The sequence below is a fragment of the Bicyclus anynana genome, chromosome 26 (assembly GCF_947172395.1).
Source record: "Bicyclus anynana chromosome 26, ilBicAnyn1.1, whole genome shotgun sequence".
NCBI lineage: Eukaryota > Metazoa > Arthropoda > Insecta > Lepidoptera > Nymphalidae > Bicyclus > Bicyclus anynana.
The window spans coordinates 8,657,668-8,680,032 of NC_069108.1; the positions used below are offsets into that span (position 1 = coordinate 8,657,668).

A 22,365-nucleotide genomic window follows, 5' to 3' on the forward strand; every position below is an offset into this window, starting at 1 on the left:
CTCAAAGAAGCCAAGGCGATCATGTGATGTTTGCCTTCTGTTGAGATGCTAATTCCCGCTATTCTCTGGTTCTACTGAACGGATTTTGATGCGGTTTTCACAAATAGATTAAGCATAGTCCAGGCTACATATAGGCTTTGTTTCATTAAGATCGGACCGGCCTTCGGCCGGGGGTTTGTAATAGGACTTTCGACTATGGCTATGGCTGGGCATTTTACCAAAGCGCAAAAAACGCGCGGCCTTCGGCCGCGAACTTTGTTCTACACCGGGGAAAACGCCGAATAAAGTTTACGATATATACGAAGGCCCTAATTCACCTTCAGTTTTTAACATGACTTCATAAATGTTTTTTTTTGCTAAACCTTTCTTCTTCAAGTTCTTCATTGCAGCGATTAAGTTTATTATTAAGATTAAGATACTCAATTTTTTTTCATGTTAAAAAATACGAGTACCTCACGATTTGTTTGACGGGATCGCGTGGGGAACGTAACGAATGCAAATGAATGCATAAAATTTTATTCTATTAATATAGCTATACATTGAATAATGTAGCTTTAACATGAGGGTAATTTAAAAAAATAAAAAAGAACAACCGACCTTAAAATCATAAAAAAGTTTCCATTAAATTAAAAGCGAAACATAACATCGTATGAGCTACCTTCTGATCAGTTTGAAGGCGGTACCAAGTTAGTGCTGTGTTAATTAAAGCCTGAATATCTGAAAGAAGTATCTGAAAATGTAGTTAAAATCTTTATGATTTAAACGCCTTGAATCGAATCGAAATCGAACGGTCGAATTGAGAAACCTCCTCCTTTTTTTGAAGTCGGTAAAAAATGTATGACATTCCGATAAAAATTAGGCTACGAACTTTTCAAACGTCCCTAGTATATAACGTTAGGAGCAAACAGGAAAGGCGCCATAATTGGATCTCGCTCCATTCTAAAATTTACCTCGGTCCGGCGCTGTTGGCAGACTTCACACACGCAGAACAAAGAAAATTCCCAGGTATGCAGGTTTCCTCACGATGTTTTCCTTCACCGTTTGAGACATGTGATATTTAATTTCTTAAAATGTACATAGCTAAAGTTGGGATGTGCATGCCTCGGACCGGATTCGAACGTATGCCCTCCGAAACTACCTCCGTGGCGCAGTGGTCTGCGCGGAAGATTTACAAAATGGGGGTCCTGGGTACGATCCCCGGCTGGGCCGAATGAGATTTTCTAATTGGTCCTAATCTGGCTGGTGAGAGGCTTCGGCCGTGGCTAGTTACCTACCGGCAAAGACGTACCGCCAAGCGATTTAGCGTTCCGGTACGATGTATAGAAAAGTGTTTGGATTTTCATCCTCCTAATAAGTTAGCCCGCTTCCATCCATCATCACTTACCATCAGGTGAGATTGTAGTCCCTTGACTAACTTGTAAAGAAAAAAAAACGATGGCAGAGGTCATTCATTGGGATATGACTGTTAATCAAAATACAGAGAATTAGTTAATACAAAAGAGTTGAAAGAAAGAAAATCTATACCAATATTGAAGAGTTTGTTTGTTTGATTGAACGCGCTAATCTCTGGAAATACTGGTCCGATTTGTAAAATTCTTTCAGTGTGAGATAGCCCATTTATCGAGGAAGGCTATAGGCTATATATTATCCCTGTATTCCTACGGGAACAGGAACCGCGCGGCATCAGTAACTAATAAGTTTATTAATTTTTTAGTTATAGTTGTTAAATAAATTTTGTATAAATCAGCCAAAATATAAATCCCGAGATTTGAAGTTCAAGGTACAATGAAACAACAAAAGTAATTACAAATTGCTATTTGTTTATTAAAAATTACACATTATATAAACATCGCCGAACGAAATTATCTCAAAAATAACGAATCAATTAATCAATTATCATTTGTAATATACAGAAAAATAAAACATTACAAAAAAAATACCTTTACATTACTTTAGGCTGCCGCTATCACAAAGATTACGGATACATTTTGAAAATGTTATAATATAACATGAGCCTTCACTTTTGTAACATGTTATGTAACAACATAATTATTGTAACATGTTATGTAACAATATAATTATTGTAACAGGTTATGTAACAACTTTTCTGATTAAGTTCTATTAAAAACATAATAGTTATTTTTTAAAGGATAATATATAGCCTATATCTTTTAAATATGACCGATATTCCTGTTTCTCTCACACTAGTCTGAAAACACTGTATTGGGAGTGAGTACGACAATAGTACAGCAGGCGGGGATCGAACCACAACCTTTTGGTGATAAGTCTTTAGCGTTCAGCTATTTAGGCTTATTTAATTAACATTTCAATGATAAATAGTCAGGGATCCGTAGAACATTTTTTACAACTGATTACTATCAAGTTAATTCTTTGTGTAGCGACTGTAAGTGACAACTTAACAGCCATAATGTCCTAAAAATTGCTAATTGCGTGGAACATTAAATCGTTCCGACGCACAGAAACTTTTATTTCCTGGTAACTCAGTTAGCTACCAGAATCAAGAATTTTCGTGTACAAAAAAGTTGCTCGTCTCATCGAGATGAAGCTACTCACGAGGAATTAACTTGATAGTCATCATTAGGTGCCTTCTTCCAGCTGAAGTTTGGCGGTCATGTGTAGAAAACTCTTCCGGTCTTTTGCAGTATTTTTAAGCTGTGTATATGTTAACTTGATAGTAATCAGTTGTAAAAAATATATTACGGATCCCTGACTAAAATTTTCATTTACATACCTATAATAGTTAAAAAGTTTTAATAAAATCAGATAATTGAACTTTTTATCTAATGTTTCGTGTAACACTTTTTTATGGCATTGCAAGTGTGGTTTGTACAGGCTCAGATTTACAATAACATTTTCAAAATGGTGTCCGATTTAAAACCATAATAAATGCTCAATTATGTGACCGTATGAGTATTATAAAATAAAATCGTTAAAAAATTAAATGTATAAAAAATTTATCAATTTATTTACATACTAAGGAAAAATAATTTTACAAAATAGTAGTAATCAATATGTTATACAAAATCTATAAAATGTTATACAGCAGTGTTCATATAGGAGATGTTAATATGTAACATGTTACAAGCACAAAATTTTTTTTTTCTTTACGCTGAATCATTTAATTGGTCCAGGTCTGGCTGGTGGGAGATTTCGGCCATGGCTAGTAACGGCCCTACCGGCGAAGACGAAACGATTTAGCGTTCCGGTACGATGTGTAGAAACCGAAAGGGGTGTGGATTTTCATCAAACTTTTAAATACTTAGCCCGTTAGATTGCATCATCACTTACCATCAGGTGAGATTGTAGTCAAGGGCTACTTATAAAGAATAAAAAAAAAGATATTAAAAAAATCTAAGTCCGAGAAAAAATTCTTATGTCTGCTTTGCGTAAAGACCTTGTCTCTGAAATCAAATGATATTAAGTGATGATGCAGTTTCTGATGGAAGCAGACTAACTTGTTAGGAGGAGGATAAAAATCCACACCCTTTTCGGTTTCTACACAACACGAAAGTATGAACGGTCGTACCGGAACGCTAAATCGCTTGGCGGTACGCCTTGGATCCTCCTCCTAACATGTTAACTAGCCACGGCCGAAGCCTCTCACCACTGGGTATAGAACCTAGGATATCTCTGTTGAAAACTATCACCATCCACCACCATCTACGCTATACAGGTCGCTCTGAAACTTACTATGGTAATAAATATTAAAATTCACCATGTCTAAACGATTTGTAGGACATGTATAATGACTGGAATTTAGAAAGCAAGCTATTGGATAAATATAATATTTGGCTTATAACATGTCATAACATTTTGCAAGTACAAACGCAACTTGGTAGCCATTCCGCCTATTTGTATTTCGGGACTAGATAACTCTTACGAAAAAGCGAATAAAAATTTGCTGCTTTTAGTAGCGTCAGCAAAATAGTAGACATAAAAAGTAAATTAAATAATTGAAATTATTACAAGTACATTTTAATGCAATGCAAAAAATATTGTTACGTTTAAGAATTTTTGTTCGATGTTTTTTTTGCTAACGCTACTTTCATAAATAATATAGATTTTGTATATACATAAAAAAAATATGGCGCGATACGTAAAGGTTACATGGTTACTAATGCTATTCGTACATTGCAACATTAACCGCAACACACTTGCGAACTTATCTTGTATGTACAATTTAATTAATAAAATACTTTAGCAATGATTATATAATGATTTATTTATTTTGCTATCATCCGCGAAAATTCGGCGAACCCATGCGACAACGTCACCCAGATCCGACAAAATACTCTCTACGTACGTTTCACCCCGAAACCGGAGCATCCTCAGGAGATATTATCTCCTGAGGATGCTCCGGTGGTCCGGAGGATCCTCAGGAGATAATATCGCATGCTCAGGAGATTTGTCGGACCTGGGTGACGTTGTCGCATGGGTTCGCCGAATTTTCGCGGATGATAGCAAAATAAATAAATCATTATATAATCATGATGAACTTCCGCAAAGTAACGCCTGCTTCTATCCAATACTTTAGCAATGTTATATTGTAACTAGATTTTTCAGTCTCAAAAAGTTTATATCTTTAATGAAAAACAAAAATAACTTAAGATTTTGTTTGTTGACAGAACTTCAATTCTAAATAAAAAGTATGCAGACATTTAATGATGATAATGATTAACTAGTAATGTGTAAAAGCGTAAAACAAACAAACGAGTTCGAAGTGTAACACAACTTTATTATTTATTGACAGCAAATCTGACAGTGATTACGTCAAAATTGATAGAAATCTCTCTTCTTTCTAAAAATAAGGCGCCAGTATTTAGAGTTCAGGAAGCTGTATTCAAAGGTAAACATACAGTGTGGGTGTGGGGTGACGTGGACAGTACAGACGACGATGGGACGTTGTGTTGTATGTTGTGTGTGTCTTGTTATATGTTGTGTGTGTTGTGTTATATGTTGTGTCCGTGCCACTTTCCTGTTAGTAGAATATCCGCATTAGAAACGTTCATCACTCATCTGTTTATTGGATGAAAAATGTTATATACATATCAAATTTAGTACGTTAAAAAGTTATTGCGAGTAGGTCGCCTTAGAATTTCCTGCCCAAACTATTATTGACCATTATTAACAATCATTTATGGGTTATTGAAATAACCGCATTACATGAAAAAATAACCCCAAAAATATCTCGGCTCGTGTTGCAATGTACGACAAGCTGTAGGACTAAATCCAATTTGCTAATTTAAACAAAGCATATTTTGATATGTTTGAACAACTAACCGATAAAATAAAGTTACTCATAAATACTTGTTTTTTTTTTTTAATCTACACAGATTATACAACACATTGACAAGAGTGTAGACAATACAAACAAAAGTACTGACTGCAAACAAATTGGAAATGATTTAAATACATACGAAAAACTCCTGTTTAATATTTTACACTACTATTGTAATGTTTAATTCGAGGTACGGATTATTATATTACGGAAGATTATATTTATTAATTTCAAATTTAAATTGCTATTTTCCTTTGCTTTGATTTGAGCGATTCTAAGAGCTGTCTATAAGTATTTACCTATTTATTTATATGTCTATTGTCTATACTTGTATTTGTATTGTTTACAGCTTGATTTTTAGTCCGAAAATTGTTTAAAGAAATCATAAATACTTTTTTTTACCTTTTTTATCTACGTCCTAATACATTATAATTCAATACATTCACAGTAATTATAACGTTATACCCTCATTCAATAATTTAATTCCAAACTTTCTCAATTCTACGTATACATTCATTTTTCTTTTAATTTAAAGTGTGCCCTAATTTTTTAAATAAAGCCGCTCACTCGCTAAGGCTCCACACAGAAGTTATTTAACATGTTATATAACAACATAAAATATCATGTTATGATGTAGTTATTTATCAAATGTTACGTATAATACTATACTACTAATTTCATGTTATATAGTTATAAAATGTTATTTAACATGTTATATAACAACATAACATATAATATCATGTTTATGATGTAATTATTCATCCAATGTTACGTATAATATACCCTACTTCTAATTACTAATTTCATGTTATATAGTTATGAAATGTTATATAACATGTTATAATATATCTCCTGTGAGGGAGCACTAATACACAACAATACCATTTTTTTCCCATAGACACTAACATTTTTTTATCATGTGGAACAGAAAAAAAAAATCATCAAAACTGTTTAAAAAAAACACTATTCACAAAAGTAATAAGCGAACAATATAAAAGGAATACTCATACAAAAAAAAAATGTAAATAAAAAAAATCGTTGAATTTCGGTCTCGAAATGCTAATTTTTAATCGCTGGGCTATAAATGCACCCTCTTTTGTAGAATACCCCCAAAATATTACGCTATGGGGGTATAAGAAATGGTTATGTAGTAAATATTATGAAAAATATACTCAATCTAAATACTAAATCCACCCTCTATCAGTAGCGAAGGTACGAATTGAGGCGAAACAAAAATTCCTTTTTTTCTTTCTAAACTAATAATATTAACAGGTAAATATTGATTTTTTGTTTGTTTGTCACGATTTAAATAAACCTATCAACCGATTATAAAATAAAAATATTTAACTATTAATTTTTTTTTTTGAGTTAAGCTATAATTTTATCTTTGTATTTTATTAGGTTACTACGTGGGTGAAACCGCGGGGCGTCTGCTATATATTTCATAAACTACTCATACCGACAGATTTCATTATTTTTAATGTCAATGTGGTTTATATGGGGGAAGAAAAAAGTTTTTTTGACAATTTTCCTCGTAAACAATCAGTTTTAAACTGGTTTAATTTCAATTTGATTGACAATTCCATGATCAAGATATGGGCGTTAAACAATCTATTTTTTTTTGTATAGATCAGCTATCCCAAAAAAAAAAAATTGGGCATACCTACTTCAGATAATCTTTTTAACATAAAAATGGAACCGACTTCAAAGACGTACTACGGTTATATTGATTTTAACACAAAATTACTAAACCGATTTTAATGAAAATGAATTAGGACCAATCTGAAATATACTCTTTTTATTTAAAAAAATAATAATATTCAAATTTTCAAAATTGGTTAATAAATGACGAAGGTATGACGATATACAAACATGAAAAAAAAACATACGCGTCAAATTGATAGCCTCCTCATTTTTTTTGATGTCGGTTATAAATGTACGATATCAACAAAAAAAAAAATAACAAGTACGAATTCCCATTATTTTTGGTGATTTCAATTTATTGTACAATAAAGAATTTTACTTCATTCATGCCCAAAATTGACCGTGTCCTTTAAGCAGTATGCTCATTAATAAATACTTTGTTCATGGGCCCATAAACTTTCAGTTGGAGTGGAAAGGAAAAGTCATGGATAAAAAAAAATTCATGCCTTATAAAAAATATATAGTTTTAAGGTCATGCCCATTTGAAAAAAAAAATTTTTTTTTTTTAATATTTGTGTAATTTTGAACTTCATATAATGTTTAACCTCAATTCGAACCTGGGACACTGCAGCTATCCCATTCATTTATAAATACTATATCTACAGCACCTACCTAGCGTACTCTTACGGTGTCTACATCTATCATATTTATTTATATTTAAATATTATCATTAATCTATTCACAAAATACAGTTAATTTACACTAAACTAAACGGATTATTCATAAAAATTTCAAACCGTCAAAATTAACAAACATTTTGAAAAAAAAAAACTGTTTTACTGTATTGGTATTAAAAAAAAAGAAAAAAATTCATAAACCTTGCAAAACGAGCAGGTTTGTTATATGTCAAAAACAAAAAAAAAATACTGAACCAAAAACTTGATGATATAGAAAATATTAAAAAAAAAAATTAATTGACGTTTAAAATTTTTACAAATAATCCTCAAACAAATATTTAATAATAATAAATGTAATATGGCGTCACTAGTAAACTAATAATTGGCGTCATTTATTAATAAAATCGGTTTCATTACGTCACTTTTTACTTTTTTTTTACGTTAAAAATAAAGCTGAACATTCACTATAAGGCAATGCAATGTACATACAGGGTGTCCCGTAATTAATGTATAAAACGCAAATGGTAGATACACCATCTAATTATTTAAAAACAAATTTGAATAGTTTTGAAAAATCCCTACTAGGGTGACCAAGTTATATTGTTATTTCGGATTTTATCAAATTTTTTTAACTTGAATAAAAAAAAAATTAAATCAATTTTTTTTTAATTTTTTGATGTTGTAACATACATAAAAAAAATATAAATAAAAAAATAACTCATTGACGTAATGTTACTTGAGCTATGCAATGGGCGAAGGGCATTACAAAAAGGCGTGGGAGCGAGACCTCGCAGTTAATATAAAAAAAAAATTACAATAAATATATAAAAACCATTTGTATCAATAATTTCATCAATTTAGTGATTGTACAACTTTATTTCCACCATATTATGTTACAAAAAATCAAAACATACATATCTCAAACGAGACTTATGTCGTATGTAACGAAGTTTCACTTATAATTATTCATTTGACTGTCATACCAAATTCATGCATATATATACTCAGAGGCACAATTATCCGCCCACTTTAATATGCTCACGGTTCCAGTCAAAAAATGCTGCGCATTACCAATGCTCCTTGGTACATCAAAAATGATCGCCTGCATAGTGAACTAAAAATTAAAACTATAATTTTTTTTTTTATTCTTTACAAGTTAGCCCTTGACTACAATCTCACCTGATGGTAAGTGATGATGCAGTCTAAGATGGAAGCGGGCTAACTTGTTATTAGGAGGATGAAAATCCACACCCCTTTCGGTTTCTACACGGCATCGTACCGGAACGCTAAATCGCTTGGCGGTACGTCTTTGCCGGTAGGATGGTAACTAGCCAAGACCGAAGCCTCTCACCAGCCAAAAAGAGAAGCACACTCAATAAAAACATACCAAAAGAGTATTATTAACATCCAAATCAACTTGCAAGGATGATGAAGAAACCTGGTACAACCTTCAAAAGGCTCAAGAGACCGAGCACCACAAGATGTCATGAAATAGACACTATATATATTTGGGCAAATCACTTACTCACGTCAGATTGCAGGAATACTGAGACTAAAAAAAAACTTTAATATGAGTATTTTAAAGTGGGCGGATAATTGTGCCTCTGAGTATATAAAGACTATTTAAAAAATAGTCTTAGGTATTCATTGATTAAAAAAATACGGCGTATCACACCGGACAGTGCCATGACCGTGCACTGAACGTTAACAGTACTGAACCATAGACATAATATTGTATAGAGATGACAAAGTTCGTTGTATAACACTTTGTCTATAGTCAACGACAGACATATCTACGAGCTATAACTAGTATACAAATGACAATACGATCGAATAATAGACGTTAAGTGCAAAAAAACTGAACCAAATTATTTTTAACCGACTCCATGAAAAGCGGGTTATGAATTCAACTCTTATTATGTGTTTGTATACTTTTTTGCACATATCTCAAAAATTTCAAGTCATACTAAAAAAAATTGTCACGACTAGGTAATACTCCAAATTAGGTAACATTAACAGTTTTATCAAAACTGCTTTAGTAAACCTCATTTGGTTCAGTTTTAGTGCAATTGCCTCCAATATCGATTCAATGTATATTCATTACTGATAAATACGTAACAAATTCCTATAAATTTTATTTGGCAGTGACGGACACCTTACAATTTTGTCCTGAAACAAAAACAACTGAGGTCATTAAAATAATTATATGAGTGCAAAGAAAATCGGCATGAGTGCACAAATAATCGACATGAGTGCATGGAAAATAAACATGAGTGTACCAAACATCAACATGATATTTTTAAGAATGTACATAAGTGTAGAGTTTTAATGAATAAAATCATTCATATTATCTAACTTTCAAAATTGTATGTCTCATATCCACTGTCTAAATAGTCAGTTGAGTTGCCATGAGTATATTCAACAGAAAAGGGCATATAAACAAATGTATTAAAACAACAAACTCAGCCAAGGTTTTTCGACATGACTGTATGTATGTCTGTATATTTATTAGACAATTATTGAATGAAAGTTTATCAGGTCTAACAATTCTCACTAAGAATGTTACCAATAAACCCTGAGTGACAGAGAATGACCTTGAGTGGAGTCACGCACTTGCGAATGATGTGTGTAGGGTTAAAGGCGCCTTTGACAGATATCACTACCCTTTTCCACTCAAGTCACTCTCTTACCGTCTAACCCATAACAACCCAGGATTATTGTCCAACAAAGGTGTGGACGGATCGAACGCCACGACAAGAATAAGCTAGACGGTCTTCCACTACTCTCCACCTAGCTTCGTACTATCTCAACTCATGACAACACGAGCCGACTGATCAAATAACTTACTCGCGCTGACAAGTGCATAGAAAATCAACATGTGTGTATAGAAAATTGACATGAGTGCATAGAAAATTAACATGAGTGCATAGAAAATCAACATGAGTGTATAGAAAATTGACATGAGTGCATAGAAAATTAACATGAGTGCATAGAAAATCGACGTGAGTGTACAGAAAATCGTAATGAGTGTATAGGCAATCGCACAGCGTACCGTTAGAGGAAGAGCACGGGGCGGTCGGTGGCGCGGTCCGAGCCGCTGGAGTGCGAGTGCGAGCGGCGCGCGCCGCCGCCGCCGCCGTCCGCCGCCGCACTGGCGCCCGACCCGCTCGACGTCGACTTCACCTCGTTCTCGCGCGCCGCTGCAACACACACCACACACTTAGTAGAGTCAGAGAGGGGTCAGAGATGGGAGCGGGGGGAAGAACGGAGGAGGGAGAACACAAATTGTGCATTTGTTAAAATTATCATATACTAGCGGACCCGTTCAAGCTTCGTTTTGATATAAGTGCACTTATTCTCTATCCCTACTCTACCCTTCTATACCTCTACCCCTACCGCTTAACTCTTAAACGTTTGTATGAGAAATAGAAAAGGGCAGTTTTTAGGGGTTTCCCGGAAATTATTTGATTTTTTCTCAACTTTTAAACCTTCCCTATACCTCCACGAACATTTCAAGACCAAGATAAGATAAATCCGTTAAGCCGTTCTCGAGTTTTAGCGAGACTAACGAACAGCAATTCATTTTTATATATATAGATAAATAGATAGATTACAGGTACAGCAGGTTTTCTTCCTGACACTCTGACTCATCTCTTTAGCATTTTAGAAATGTTTGTAAATCATAAATCAGCCCATTTTAAATACATTTAAATTTAATAAAAAGATTGAAAATCATAGACGAATGTTTTAGTAATACATGGATTCACCGTGCAGGTGCCGGGTCCATCGCGTGGTAGAGAGAAAAACTCCGAGCAAAGTCCAGGACTTGTGACTACTGGATGTAGGGTTAAGGAATTCCTTGACAATCGATTAACACTCCCCTTCTCTTCTCGTGCTGTTCTCCCTGCCTAGACACATTTGGTAAGATCCTATTAGTGCAGCTTTGGATACTCGTTCTAATATAGAACTAGCTGCACTTCTAGAGAGGCCAAGGTCTTTAAGCAAGTTATAAAGAGATTTTTGCTGGTAATCCTCTCGCACCTACTTCTACGACGTATAGACTAACGATATAGCCATTTTTAGTTAGTTCATTTGTTAGATCATAATATTTATTCACTTATAAATTGTGGTTATAAATTTTTCATGGATACGAGTATAATTATTCAATTAGCAAGTGTATAATGGACATTCGAACATGAGTGTATATAAAAATCGACATGAGTGTATAGAAAATCGACTACAATTAAACAGCATCGTTATTAACATTAAATGACATGGCAATCGAAGGCTAATGAGGCTAGCCATACAAAGAAAGGTAAAAATTCAAAAATCATTCATTTCAATTAGGCTTAGCTTACAAGCACTTTTGAAACATTAAGTTATGTCATGATTGTGGTAAGTAAAGTCGAAAACTGATGAAAACTTAAAATTAAAGTTACAAGTGAGACATACCAGTGGGCTCCTTGGCGGTGAGGTGGTCGGAGCCGGCGCTGGAGCCCCCGCTACCGGACAGCACGCTCTCTTCGCGATTGTAACTGGAACATTACAATATTTCATCATTCATCAATCATCATATTCACAAACAAAATCTTCACTCATCATAATACTTCATTATACAGCAATAGCATTTTTCATATGGCACCTCTTATTTACAACAAATTCGTTCTCAGAATGAGAGGGGTTAGGCCACTAGTCCAATAGTCCACCACTCTGGCCCAATGCGGTTTGGCAGACTTCACACATGCAGAGAATCAAGAAAATTCTCTGGTATGCAGGTTTCCTCACGATGATTTCCTTCATCGTTTGAGACACGTGATATCTAATTTCTTAAAATGCACACAACGGAAAAGTTGAAGGTGCATGCCCCGGACCCAATTAAACCTATGCCCTCTGAATCGAAGGCAGAGGTCATTTCCACTGGGCTATCATGGCTATTCATTTTCTTGTTGAATAATAGAAATCACTGTTATGCGGGCGGTTAGGTAGTAGTTAAAAATTAGAGTAGGGTAGGGAAGGATAGGGGTAGGGTATGAGTCAAAGCAAAGCTTGACCGGGTCAGCTAGTGTATATATAATATGCTATGATATATAACTCACCCATATATGGTGTGTTCGCTGGTGACACAGGAGCTGTACTTGAAGGGTATGGGCTGGTAGCCGTACGAGCCAGCGTACGGCATGTAGCCCGGCCCCATCATGCTGCAACCACAACACGGTGAGTGTTAACGACATTACAGTGCATTGACAACAATGAGTGCGTGTGTTAACGACATTAGAGTGCATTGACAACAATGAGTGCGTGTAATAACGACATTAGAGTGCATGTGTTGACAACAATGAGTGCGTGTATTAACGATAATGAGTGCGTGTATTAACAGTAGTACTTGGATGACCGTTATTTTTTTTTGGTAAATTTTAAGATTGTTTTATTGCCTTTACATTTAAATGAACAATTATTATTATTGCCCCGAAACTGCCCCTGCATACTAAATTTCTTGAAAATTGTTGGAGCCTTTTCTGAGATTTCAGTTTATCACACTAATATTATAAATTGCGAAAGTTTGTGGTGTATTGTTCCATTCATCCCGGAAAAAGCCCTGGTTCCCGCAGGATTTGTGAAAAACTGAATTCCACGCGGACAAGGTCGCGAGCGGTCGCTAGTTTAATATACATACGAAAATATGCTTGTTTAAATGTATCAGATTGAGTGTATGTATTAACCGCATTGACTATGTGTTAACAAAAATGGGTGTATTTAACAACACTGAGTTATTGCACTTAATGTGCTTGCATGTACTAAAATTGAAGGTGTGTAATAATAAAATAGTGTGCGTGTATTAAAAACATCAATTGCGTGTAAGAACAAAATTGAGTGCTTGTATTAACAACACACTCGTTCACTCATTGGGCCGTGCACTCACTTGGGGTTGGGCAGCGGCGCCAAGGTGTCGGAGGCGAGGCTGTCCTGGTCGGCGCTCCGGAGGCGCAGCGCCGCCATGTCGGCGCACAGCTCGCCCGCCACGTAGTAGCACTGCTCCGAGAACGTTATCTTGTTCACCGTGTGCCTTATGAAGCCGGCCTGTAGTCAGAACAATCATATTACATACACTTATCTACACTATGTCTGTGTGGTCTGTCTGTGTGGTCTGTCAGTGGGTGGGTGTAATGTAGCATAGTCTGTGAGGGGTGGAAGTAATGTAACCATGTCTGTGAGAGGTGGGTGTAATGTAACATGGTCTGTAAGTGGGTGGAAGTAATGTAAAAATGTCTGTGAGAGGTGGGTGTAATGTAACATGGTCTGTCAGTGGGTGGAAGTAATGTAACATGGTCTGTAAGTGGGTGGAAGTAATGTAACATGGTCTGTAAGTGGGTGGAAGTAATGTAACATGGTCTGTCAGTAGGTATAATGTAACCTGGTCTGCGAGTGGGTGGAAGTAATGTAACATGGTCTGTAAATGGGTGGAACTAATGTAACATGGTCTGTAAGTGGGTGGAAGTAATGTAAAAATGTCTGTGAGAGGTGGGTGTAATGTAACATGGTCTGTCAGTGGGTGGAAGTAATGTAACATGGTCTGTAAATGGGTGGAACTAATGTAACATGGTCTGTAAGTGGTTGTAAGTAATGTAACATGGTCTGTAAATGGGTAGAAGTAATGTAACATAGTCTGTATGTGGGTGGATATAATGAATGTAATATGGTCTGTAAATGGGTGGAAGTAATTTAACATAGTCTGTATGTGGGTGGATCTAATGAATGTAATATAGTCTGTAAGTGGGTGGAAGTAACGTAGCATGGTCTGTAAATGGGTAGAAGTAATGTAACATAGTCTGTATGTGGGTGGATATAATGAATGTAATATGGTCTGTAAATGGGTGGAAGTAATGTAACATAGTCTGTGTATGTGGGTGGATATAATGAATGTAATATGTTCTGTAAGTGGGTAGAAGTAATGTGACATGGTCTGTAAGTGGGTGGAAGTAATGTTACACGGTCTGTAAGTGGGGCTCACCTTGAGCATGTGCGAGGCGTACTTGCGCGCGTCGCGGCGGTCCGCCACGCCGGCCACGTGCTGCAGGATCCAGTCCACGACGTCGGCGCCGATGAACGCGTTGGGTATCGTGATCTTGAGCCACATGCGGTCGCGGATCTCCAGCCCTGGCAAATACAATTATTATATTCATACTAGCTGACGCCGCGCAGTTTTACCCGCGTGGTTCCCGTTCCCATAGGAAAACGGGGATAATATATAGCCTTTCTCGATAAATAGGCTATCTAACACTGAAAGAATTTTTCAAATCGGACCAGTAGTTCCTGAACGCTTTCAAACAAACTCTTCAGCTTTATATATTAGTATATATAGATTAGAGAAATTGGAACTATACAATACATATTGAAATCAATGTTTTCTAAAGTCTAAAAAATTAAATGAAAATTTCCTTTTTACGCTAAAAATAAAAAAAATCGATTTTAATGATTGCTTGTATCATAAAATAAAATTGTATTCAAAATGTCTTTTACTACACTCCATATTAATGACTCTATGTTGATAATCGATGGACATAGTCAGTAAGTTAGTATGGATTACAAATTTTCTATAGGACAAACAAAAACCTAATCAAAAATGTCGAACAGCTCTGGGACCATGCATGATTTAAAAATATGTTGTTGCTAAACAACCCATATTCGGCTCACTGCTGAGCTCGAGTCTCCTCACAGAATGAGATAGGTCAAGCCAATAGTCCACCACGCTGGCCCAATGCGGATTGGCAGACTTCACACACGCAGAGAATTAAGAAAATTCTCTGGTATGCAGGTTTTTCCTTCACCATTGGAGACACATTATATTTAATTTCTTGAAACAACTGAAAACTTGGAGGAGCACGCCCTGGACCAGATTCACACCTACACCCTCCAAAGCAACGGCAGAGGTCATATCTACTGAGTTATCACGTCTCTCACAATTTAAAAATATATCTCACCTGAATCAGGACTCAACATGGCCCTAACGATCCTCGCCATGTCCATACCAATGGCAAGGGTGGGCTCCGCAGGCAGCGAGCCCACGTCGGAGCCCCGCTCGGGGATGGAGCCCGCCGGCAGCGTGGAGAGCGGCGGCGGAGGGTACGCCTCGCGCAGCGCCTGGGTGTGTGCCACCCAGGCACCTGGAGGAGCCGACACCAACATGAAATTGTCATCATTAACAGCCTCAGACCAATTATAGAAGGACCTGTATCACACTCATAGTCACAAACAAAATTGTCTGTCATTTTCTGAGGAAAACGATCTTAGATTTGGTATATATCTTTCACACCATCCGTTTTTTACACCATTCAACTTTTTTATTAACCGACGAACACGATTACAACTATTTAACATTGATACTATAGAAACAGCTTTTATAATCGTATTAGATCATTGATCATATACTTTGACAGAAAAGTAACATCTAGCGAGGCAGATCCTATACAATAGTTGGTCTGAGTTAACAGCATATGCATTAAATTATTGGTTCGCAAAGTGGTCCAGAACCCCCAAGGGTTCACAGGAGACTCGACGGTCTGCGTTGGCGTGACAAAAATGGGGTTTGTAACCGGGGTCCATGATATCTAGTTTCGTATTGAATGGGGTGCTGTCTAAATAAAACAAATGAGAATTTATTGGACTCTTGTGCTTTGAGTAGATGTTTATTTTTTTGCTCTGTTTTTCTGATGCAATCAGTCGGCAGACTATTGGCCAGTTTCTTCATCGCAAGTAACAGTCAATGTAACGTCATAAATCAAGTGAAAAAAGTATTCACTGAAAAATAAAGGCTTTACATGAAGAAACTGGCTGAAAGAGCAGAGCTGTTGTAGGAAAATTTGAGTAAATGTTAAATAATTAAAAGTAAAGTTGAATAAGGAGGCTTTCTGCATCCACATCTTTGGGTTCACGTAGTTTACGTCTGTGAAAAACATGACACCCTTATTATTATTATATACTAGTTGTATATTAGAAAGGGTATCCAATAATAATAATAATAATAATAATAATATCGTTTATTTGCAAGAATTACCGTTCCTTACAGCATTCAACCAAATTAATAGTGTGCAAATACATGGTGAAAAAGAAAAAAAATACAAACATTGAAATAAAATTAAGAAAAATATAAATACAATCAGTCACAATAACTAAATTAAATTAAATAAAATTATAAAATAAAAATAACACAAATAGTCCCCAAATTAAATGAAAAAAAAAAGAAAAGAAAAAGTTACAATTACAATATAATACAATAATTGGAATTAAAAGTAAGTACGAGTATGTCATTAAAAATTAAGTCAAATATTCCTTAATGTCGTAGTAGCCCTTATCAATAAGCCATTTATTTAATTTTATTTTAAAATGGGGCAAGCTTAATTTTTGAATGTCATCTGGTAATTTATTAAATATTTTTACAGACATACAGTATGCACTTTTCATATAACTACCAGTACATACTTTTGATAGCACCAACTTGTTACCGTGTCTGACCGACTTATTGACCGTGCCTTCACCTCTTCGCTGAAAATATTTTGGATGGCGCTTAACAAAAATACAAACATCTCGTATGTACATACAAGGCAGTGGAAGAATGTTCAATTGCTTAAAAAGAGGTTTACAGCTATCTAATGGCCCTGCTTTACACATAGCTCGAATGCATTTTTTTTGAAGTCGGAATGCTCTAATAAAGTCTACAGAGTTACCCCAGAGTATTAAACCGTATGACAGCACAGACGATACATGTCCGTGATATGCACTTAAAGCTACATCGATGGAAATAGTCTGCGTAAGACGTCTGAGCGCATAAACAAATTTGGCCAATTTTGTGCAAATGTAGTCAATATGAGATTTCCAATTCATTGTTTTGTCATAAACTAATCCTAAAAATTTCATTGTGTCATCTTCTCCTATTTTAATATCATTATATTTAACATCAACTGGCACTGTTTTTGAATTATAATAATTAAATTGCATAATTTTCGTTTTATTTATATTAACCTGCAAGTTATTTTCATTTAGCCAAGTTATTATATTTTGTAATACGTCGTTCATACCTATTAACATTATGACATCTCACTAATATGGTTGTATCATCTGCAAACAATACGCACGGGTGACTTGTTGCCGCCGTGATATCGTTTATGTAGGCCAAGAAAAGAAATGGTCCTAGAATGCTGCCCTGCGGTACTCCCTTTTTATTATATTTGTATGTTGAATTATAAATCATCTTAATATTATTTTCTAGTTTGCTAATTTGTGTACATACAGTCCTACCATTTAGATATGATTAAAGCTAGTAAGACCTTACCAAATTCAGCTAGGCAGGGAGAACAATACGAGCAGAACAGGGAAGTGATAGTTAACTGTCAAAGACGTCTTTAACCCATCGGTCACAAGTCTGGGGATTTACCAAGAGACTTTCCTCTTCCATATGACAGATTTTATAACTGTATGAGTGGGTATAGTTTTCATACTCTTATAAGACTGTATAATGTTTGCTGAGTAAACTAGTCCAAATATAAAGAGTGTATTACCAGGGTCAATGGGGCGGACCGGCTCTGTGCGAGGTATGGTGAAGTAGCCCTTGGGGTTGGGGTCCCAGCACTTGGCTACGACCAGCTTTATGGGGCCCGGCTTTTGCACCACCTCACGCAAGACCCGCACTGCCTCATCGTTGGTCATGTCCTCAAAGTTCACGTCGTTCACCTGAAATGCAATGCATACTTTTCTTTAATTTCAGTGCTGCATATTTTTTTTTGTATAGGAAGTATATGGTAATATGCTGTGTTAGGGCCTTTTTCTAGGTTATACATATTGCAAGGCATTCTTCTTTTATTGCTCCACTGTTTGCATGGACAATTAAGCTATGTAATAATTAAGAATTAATTATGTGGCATTACTTAAAAACAAAGATCTTTCTTTCTTCAATTGATATTTTACGAGATATGTGATCAGAAACTGTTCGATCTCATTTCAACAACCAATCAACCATTCTTTCATAAAAATATTTGGACAATATACACCCATTCCTGGGTACCAAGATAGCTACTTTCATCATATTTATAATATTAAAATGAATGTAAATAAATAAATAAATAATAAAATAGCCTTTTATTTTGAACAGCTAAAATGAATGTATAATGTCTTAATTTGTCCAGGTCTGGCTGGTGGGAGGCTTCGGCCGTGGCTAGTAGCCACCCCACCGGCAGAGATGTACCGCCAAGCGATTTAGTGTTCCGGTATGATGCCGTGTAGATACTGAAAGGGGTGTGGATTTTCATCCTCCACCTAACAAGTTAGCCCGCTTCCATCTTAGACTGCATCATCACTTACCATCAGGTGAGATTGTAGTCAAGGGCTAATTTGTAAAGAATAAAAAAAAAATGTATAAAATGTGTTGTGCTAATTTAGTGAATGGCTGAACTGATTTGTCTAATTCTTTTTTTAGAAAATTCCTTGAAGTACGACAATAATTTTAACAGAGAAAAATTAAAAATTTTACCCAAAAGTCTATTTATAAAACTTTTTCTATACTCCTATACAAACAATTTCATACTAATACTTAAAATTCAATTTGAACTTTAATGCCATACCAGGGCAGGGGTAGAGTGGGGGTAGATTAGGGGTAGTAGGGTAGAGGTACTGGAGGAGTAGCGAAGAAGTGCACAAATAAATCAAAGCAAAGCTTGACCAGGTCCGCTAGTAAATTTATAAATAAATATTAAACACATATAATATAAGTATTTAATATTTTAAAATACATATTACATATAGTATAAATACACCCAGACACAGTAGAACACTCATGCTCATCACACAAATATTTTCCAGTAGTGGGAGTTGAACCCACGGCCAAGGATGCAGAGAGCAGGGTCACTACTCACTGCTGGTGGGATAGAAAGTCAGACCATCTTTTCATAATGCAAAGAATAATTTGAAGTACCTATACCAGGCAACAATCTAAGGTCAAAAATATCTATTACAAAATTAGTACAATTTTAAATCATGCATGGTTTGTTTATAAAATGTTATATAAAATATATTAACAATAACTAATTGTTCTAAGCTTATTATTCAAATTTATTTTCATTACTATATGAACAAGTTAATTATTATTAGGTGTGAAATAACTAGTGAGTTGTGTTAAAGTAAATAAATTAACTTTCGTTTAGTAATCCTCATATCATGTAATATTTATTTTTGGTTTGGTCTTTGGTTTTAGTTTAGTTTTATGTTGTTATGTGACTACGCACTTCCTGGTTAAAGGTTATCAGCTGGTAATCAGCGCTGTATGTCCAATATTTCCTTGGTACATGCAGCACAATCCTGAGCTGGAACCTTTTTCAAGGTTGTGCCAAATACAACATAGTGGTGTTCTGATGCTTAGACTAAGCTGTTAGAGTATTAGGCACTACAATTATTGTATTAAGTGGTTCAGTGTAGCACAATTTTTGAAATAAGTGTTTTTTCTTCTTTTCTTTCTTTTAGATTTATACCCCCATTTTTAATTTGTTTGTAAACAGTACTCGTCAAGAAAGGCTGTAGTATAGATCAATGTATATAAAATATAAATTAGATATAACCTGAAACTGGACTACTTTTTATCATGAAAAACTAAAGAGTTCCCAGATAGTCTAAATCCAAACTCTTACTCAAAAAAGTATACTAAATAAAAACTCTCACACACATAGAACTGTAAGTATTGGACTATTTAACTGCAGTCTTTTGACAATGTTTTTATTGCAAATAATAAAAACAAGGAAAGAAAGAAAGAAAATATGTTTATTCATTTTAGTATCACAAAAAGTACATCCTGTTTTACATAATAAATGACTGTTTAATTTCTGTCTGTCTGTCTTTAGTAATGATAAGAAAATCTCAATTCTGATACTATCAAGTGTCCAATTCATAGATGGGTGATTAACACTTTTGCTGCGGCAATGATTTTTTAGTACTTTCCTCTGGTTATTACGAGGTTTTTTGAACTCATACTAAAAATATATTGTGCAGTACGAGGTCCATCCAACACGCTAAACATACAAGGTCAATTGACCTTGTACCACAACAAACATGTTTAGTTGGAGTTGGGTTTAGTTTAAGTTATTTATATACCTAATTGTTTACTCTATGATTTAGTTGGCCAACCTACAATAGTATCTGCAGGAGCTTGTAGTAAAAAATCATCATAACTCAATTTATCTAAAAATTCAAGAATGATTACCTGTAAAATCATATCACCGGGTTCAATCCTGCCATCCAGCGCAACCGCACCACCTTTCATAATACTGCCAACATAGATCCCACCATCACCACCCTTATTTGACTGACCAACTATCGATATACCGAGAAAATTCACTGTGTCCATGTTTAAAGTCACTGTAATTATGTGCATAGACATCGTAGAGTCCGTGATAGAGGAGTAGGAAGACGTGCGGGACATCACTTGAGGCCTTTTCCGCCGCCTCTGAGGCCTTTTGCGTGAGCTGACCTGCAAATGAGATACACTGCTGCATTCTGTGAGTGCTCTGTCTACGGAGGCATTGGTATGTCTGCCAGTGGTAGTTGTTATCTCCGATTGGCTGTCGAAGAGACTGGTGGAGTCCAAATCTGATGATAGAACTGAAGCAGTTTCGTATTCCAGCCCATGGTTGCCGTACTTCGAATGCCCGTTTATTCTGAGGCCCCTGTACTTGTATTTGTCGCAGGACGCTCTGTGGCCGGGTCGGGAGCTGATCGTGCTATCTGTGTCCGTGCAGGTGTCCCTAGTCAGAGGCACTGTGGGTGCCCCGTGGATGTTCTGCTTCGTTTTGCCAGCATTGCTGTCAGTGCACTGGGAAGCGCCGTCGGAAGGGTTGGAGCCCTCGGCAGACACCAGCCAAGACACCACGCGGCCGTTAAAGCACGGCAAATGTGCGTTGTCGTCCACTATTTCCTCTTTAACAACACCGAAATCATCGTCCATGGATTTGAAAAAAAACTTGTAGTTCGGCCTGTTCAATTGATTTTTAAAGTCCAACAGTGTCACTTTTTCCGGAGATATCGGTATTTTAACTAAATACGGCGTCTCCTCGTCGTCTATGTAGTAAATAACTTTAGTCTCCTCCATTTTAAAACATTTATTATTGAAAACTCACAACACCCTTACGATCTATAAATATCAGCCGCCATCACAAAAATGGACATTAATTTAGTTCAGTTCGACGACAGCCCGCGGCGCCACTGTACTTTATTAATTAAAGGTTCTTTTCCTGTTCAACTTTCCTTTTTTGGAAAAAATATATATTTTCCTATACGCAGTATATCTTTTTATAAAGTCTATCAATTTTAGAAAGTTCAATAAAATTAGAAATACACAAGATGTTTGTAATCAGCTAATAGAATAAATGATATCGTTTATCATGTATTTTATCAGTGATAAGCAAGCAAACCAGTTAAAGAGCATTATGATAATAAATGAGAAACTTTAATCAGCATATTTAATTTCTTTGAAATTTTAAATAACGTATAGGTTATTTTTATTTGATAATGAAGATTATGGGTCGTTTAAAATAGTATGAACAACAGTCGAGCAACCAAGACAGCATTTATATTTTATCTATGATCAAGCACATAAGCATGCACAATACATCACTAGAGTTATTTTCTAATAGTTGGCACAATTGGAAAAACCTGGTAGTGCTGCCATAAAATATTATATAATTTACACACAAAACTACAGTTCTTTTT

General features: G+C 35.4%; 1 protein-coding gene across 1 annotated transcript; it reads right to left on the minus strand.

The window, feature by feature from the left end:
- Positions 1 to 1,800: 1,800 nt before the first annotated feature.
- Positions 1,801 to 21,835, minus strand: LOC112056023 (segment polarity protein dishevelled homolog DVL-3). The gene is made up of 9 exons (XM_024096345.2): positions 20,861 to 21,835; positions 18,174 to 18,345; positions 15,600 to 15,782; positions 14,630 to 14,775; positions 13,541 to 13,698; positions 12,717 to 12,818; positions 12,073 to 12,155; positions 10,673 to 10,820; positions 1,801 to 9,789 (listed from the first exon to the last, which is right to left on the minus strand). Exons 1-8 carry the CDS (start codon positions 21,743 to 21,745, stop codon positions 10,675 to 10,677), a joined length of 1,875 nt encoding a protein of 624 aa, XP_023952113.2. The 5' UTR covers positions 21,746 to 21,835; the 3' UTR covers positions 1,801 to 9,789; positions 10,673 to 10,674.
- Positions 21,836 to 22,365: the final 530 nt, after the last annotated feature.

Bases quoted from the DNA above. Each gene is read 5' to 3' on its own strand.
- LOC112056023 (XM_024096345.2), bottom strand. From the start codon at position 21,745: ATGGAGGAGACTAAAGTTATTTACTACATAGACGACGAGGAGACGCCG. The intron at 15,783-18,173 runs GTAATACACTCT...CGGCTCCTCCAG, and splicing joins GGTCCGCCCCATTGACCCTG to GTGCCTGGGTGGCACACACC. The intron at 10,821-12,072 runs GTATGTCTCACT...TGTGTGTTGCAG, and splicing joins CACCGCCAAGGAGCCCACTG to CGGCGCGCGAGAACGAGGTG.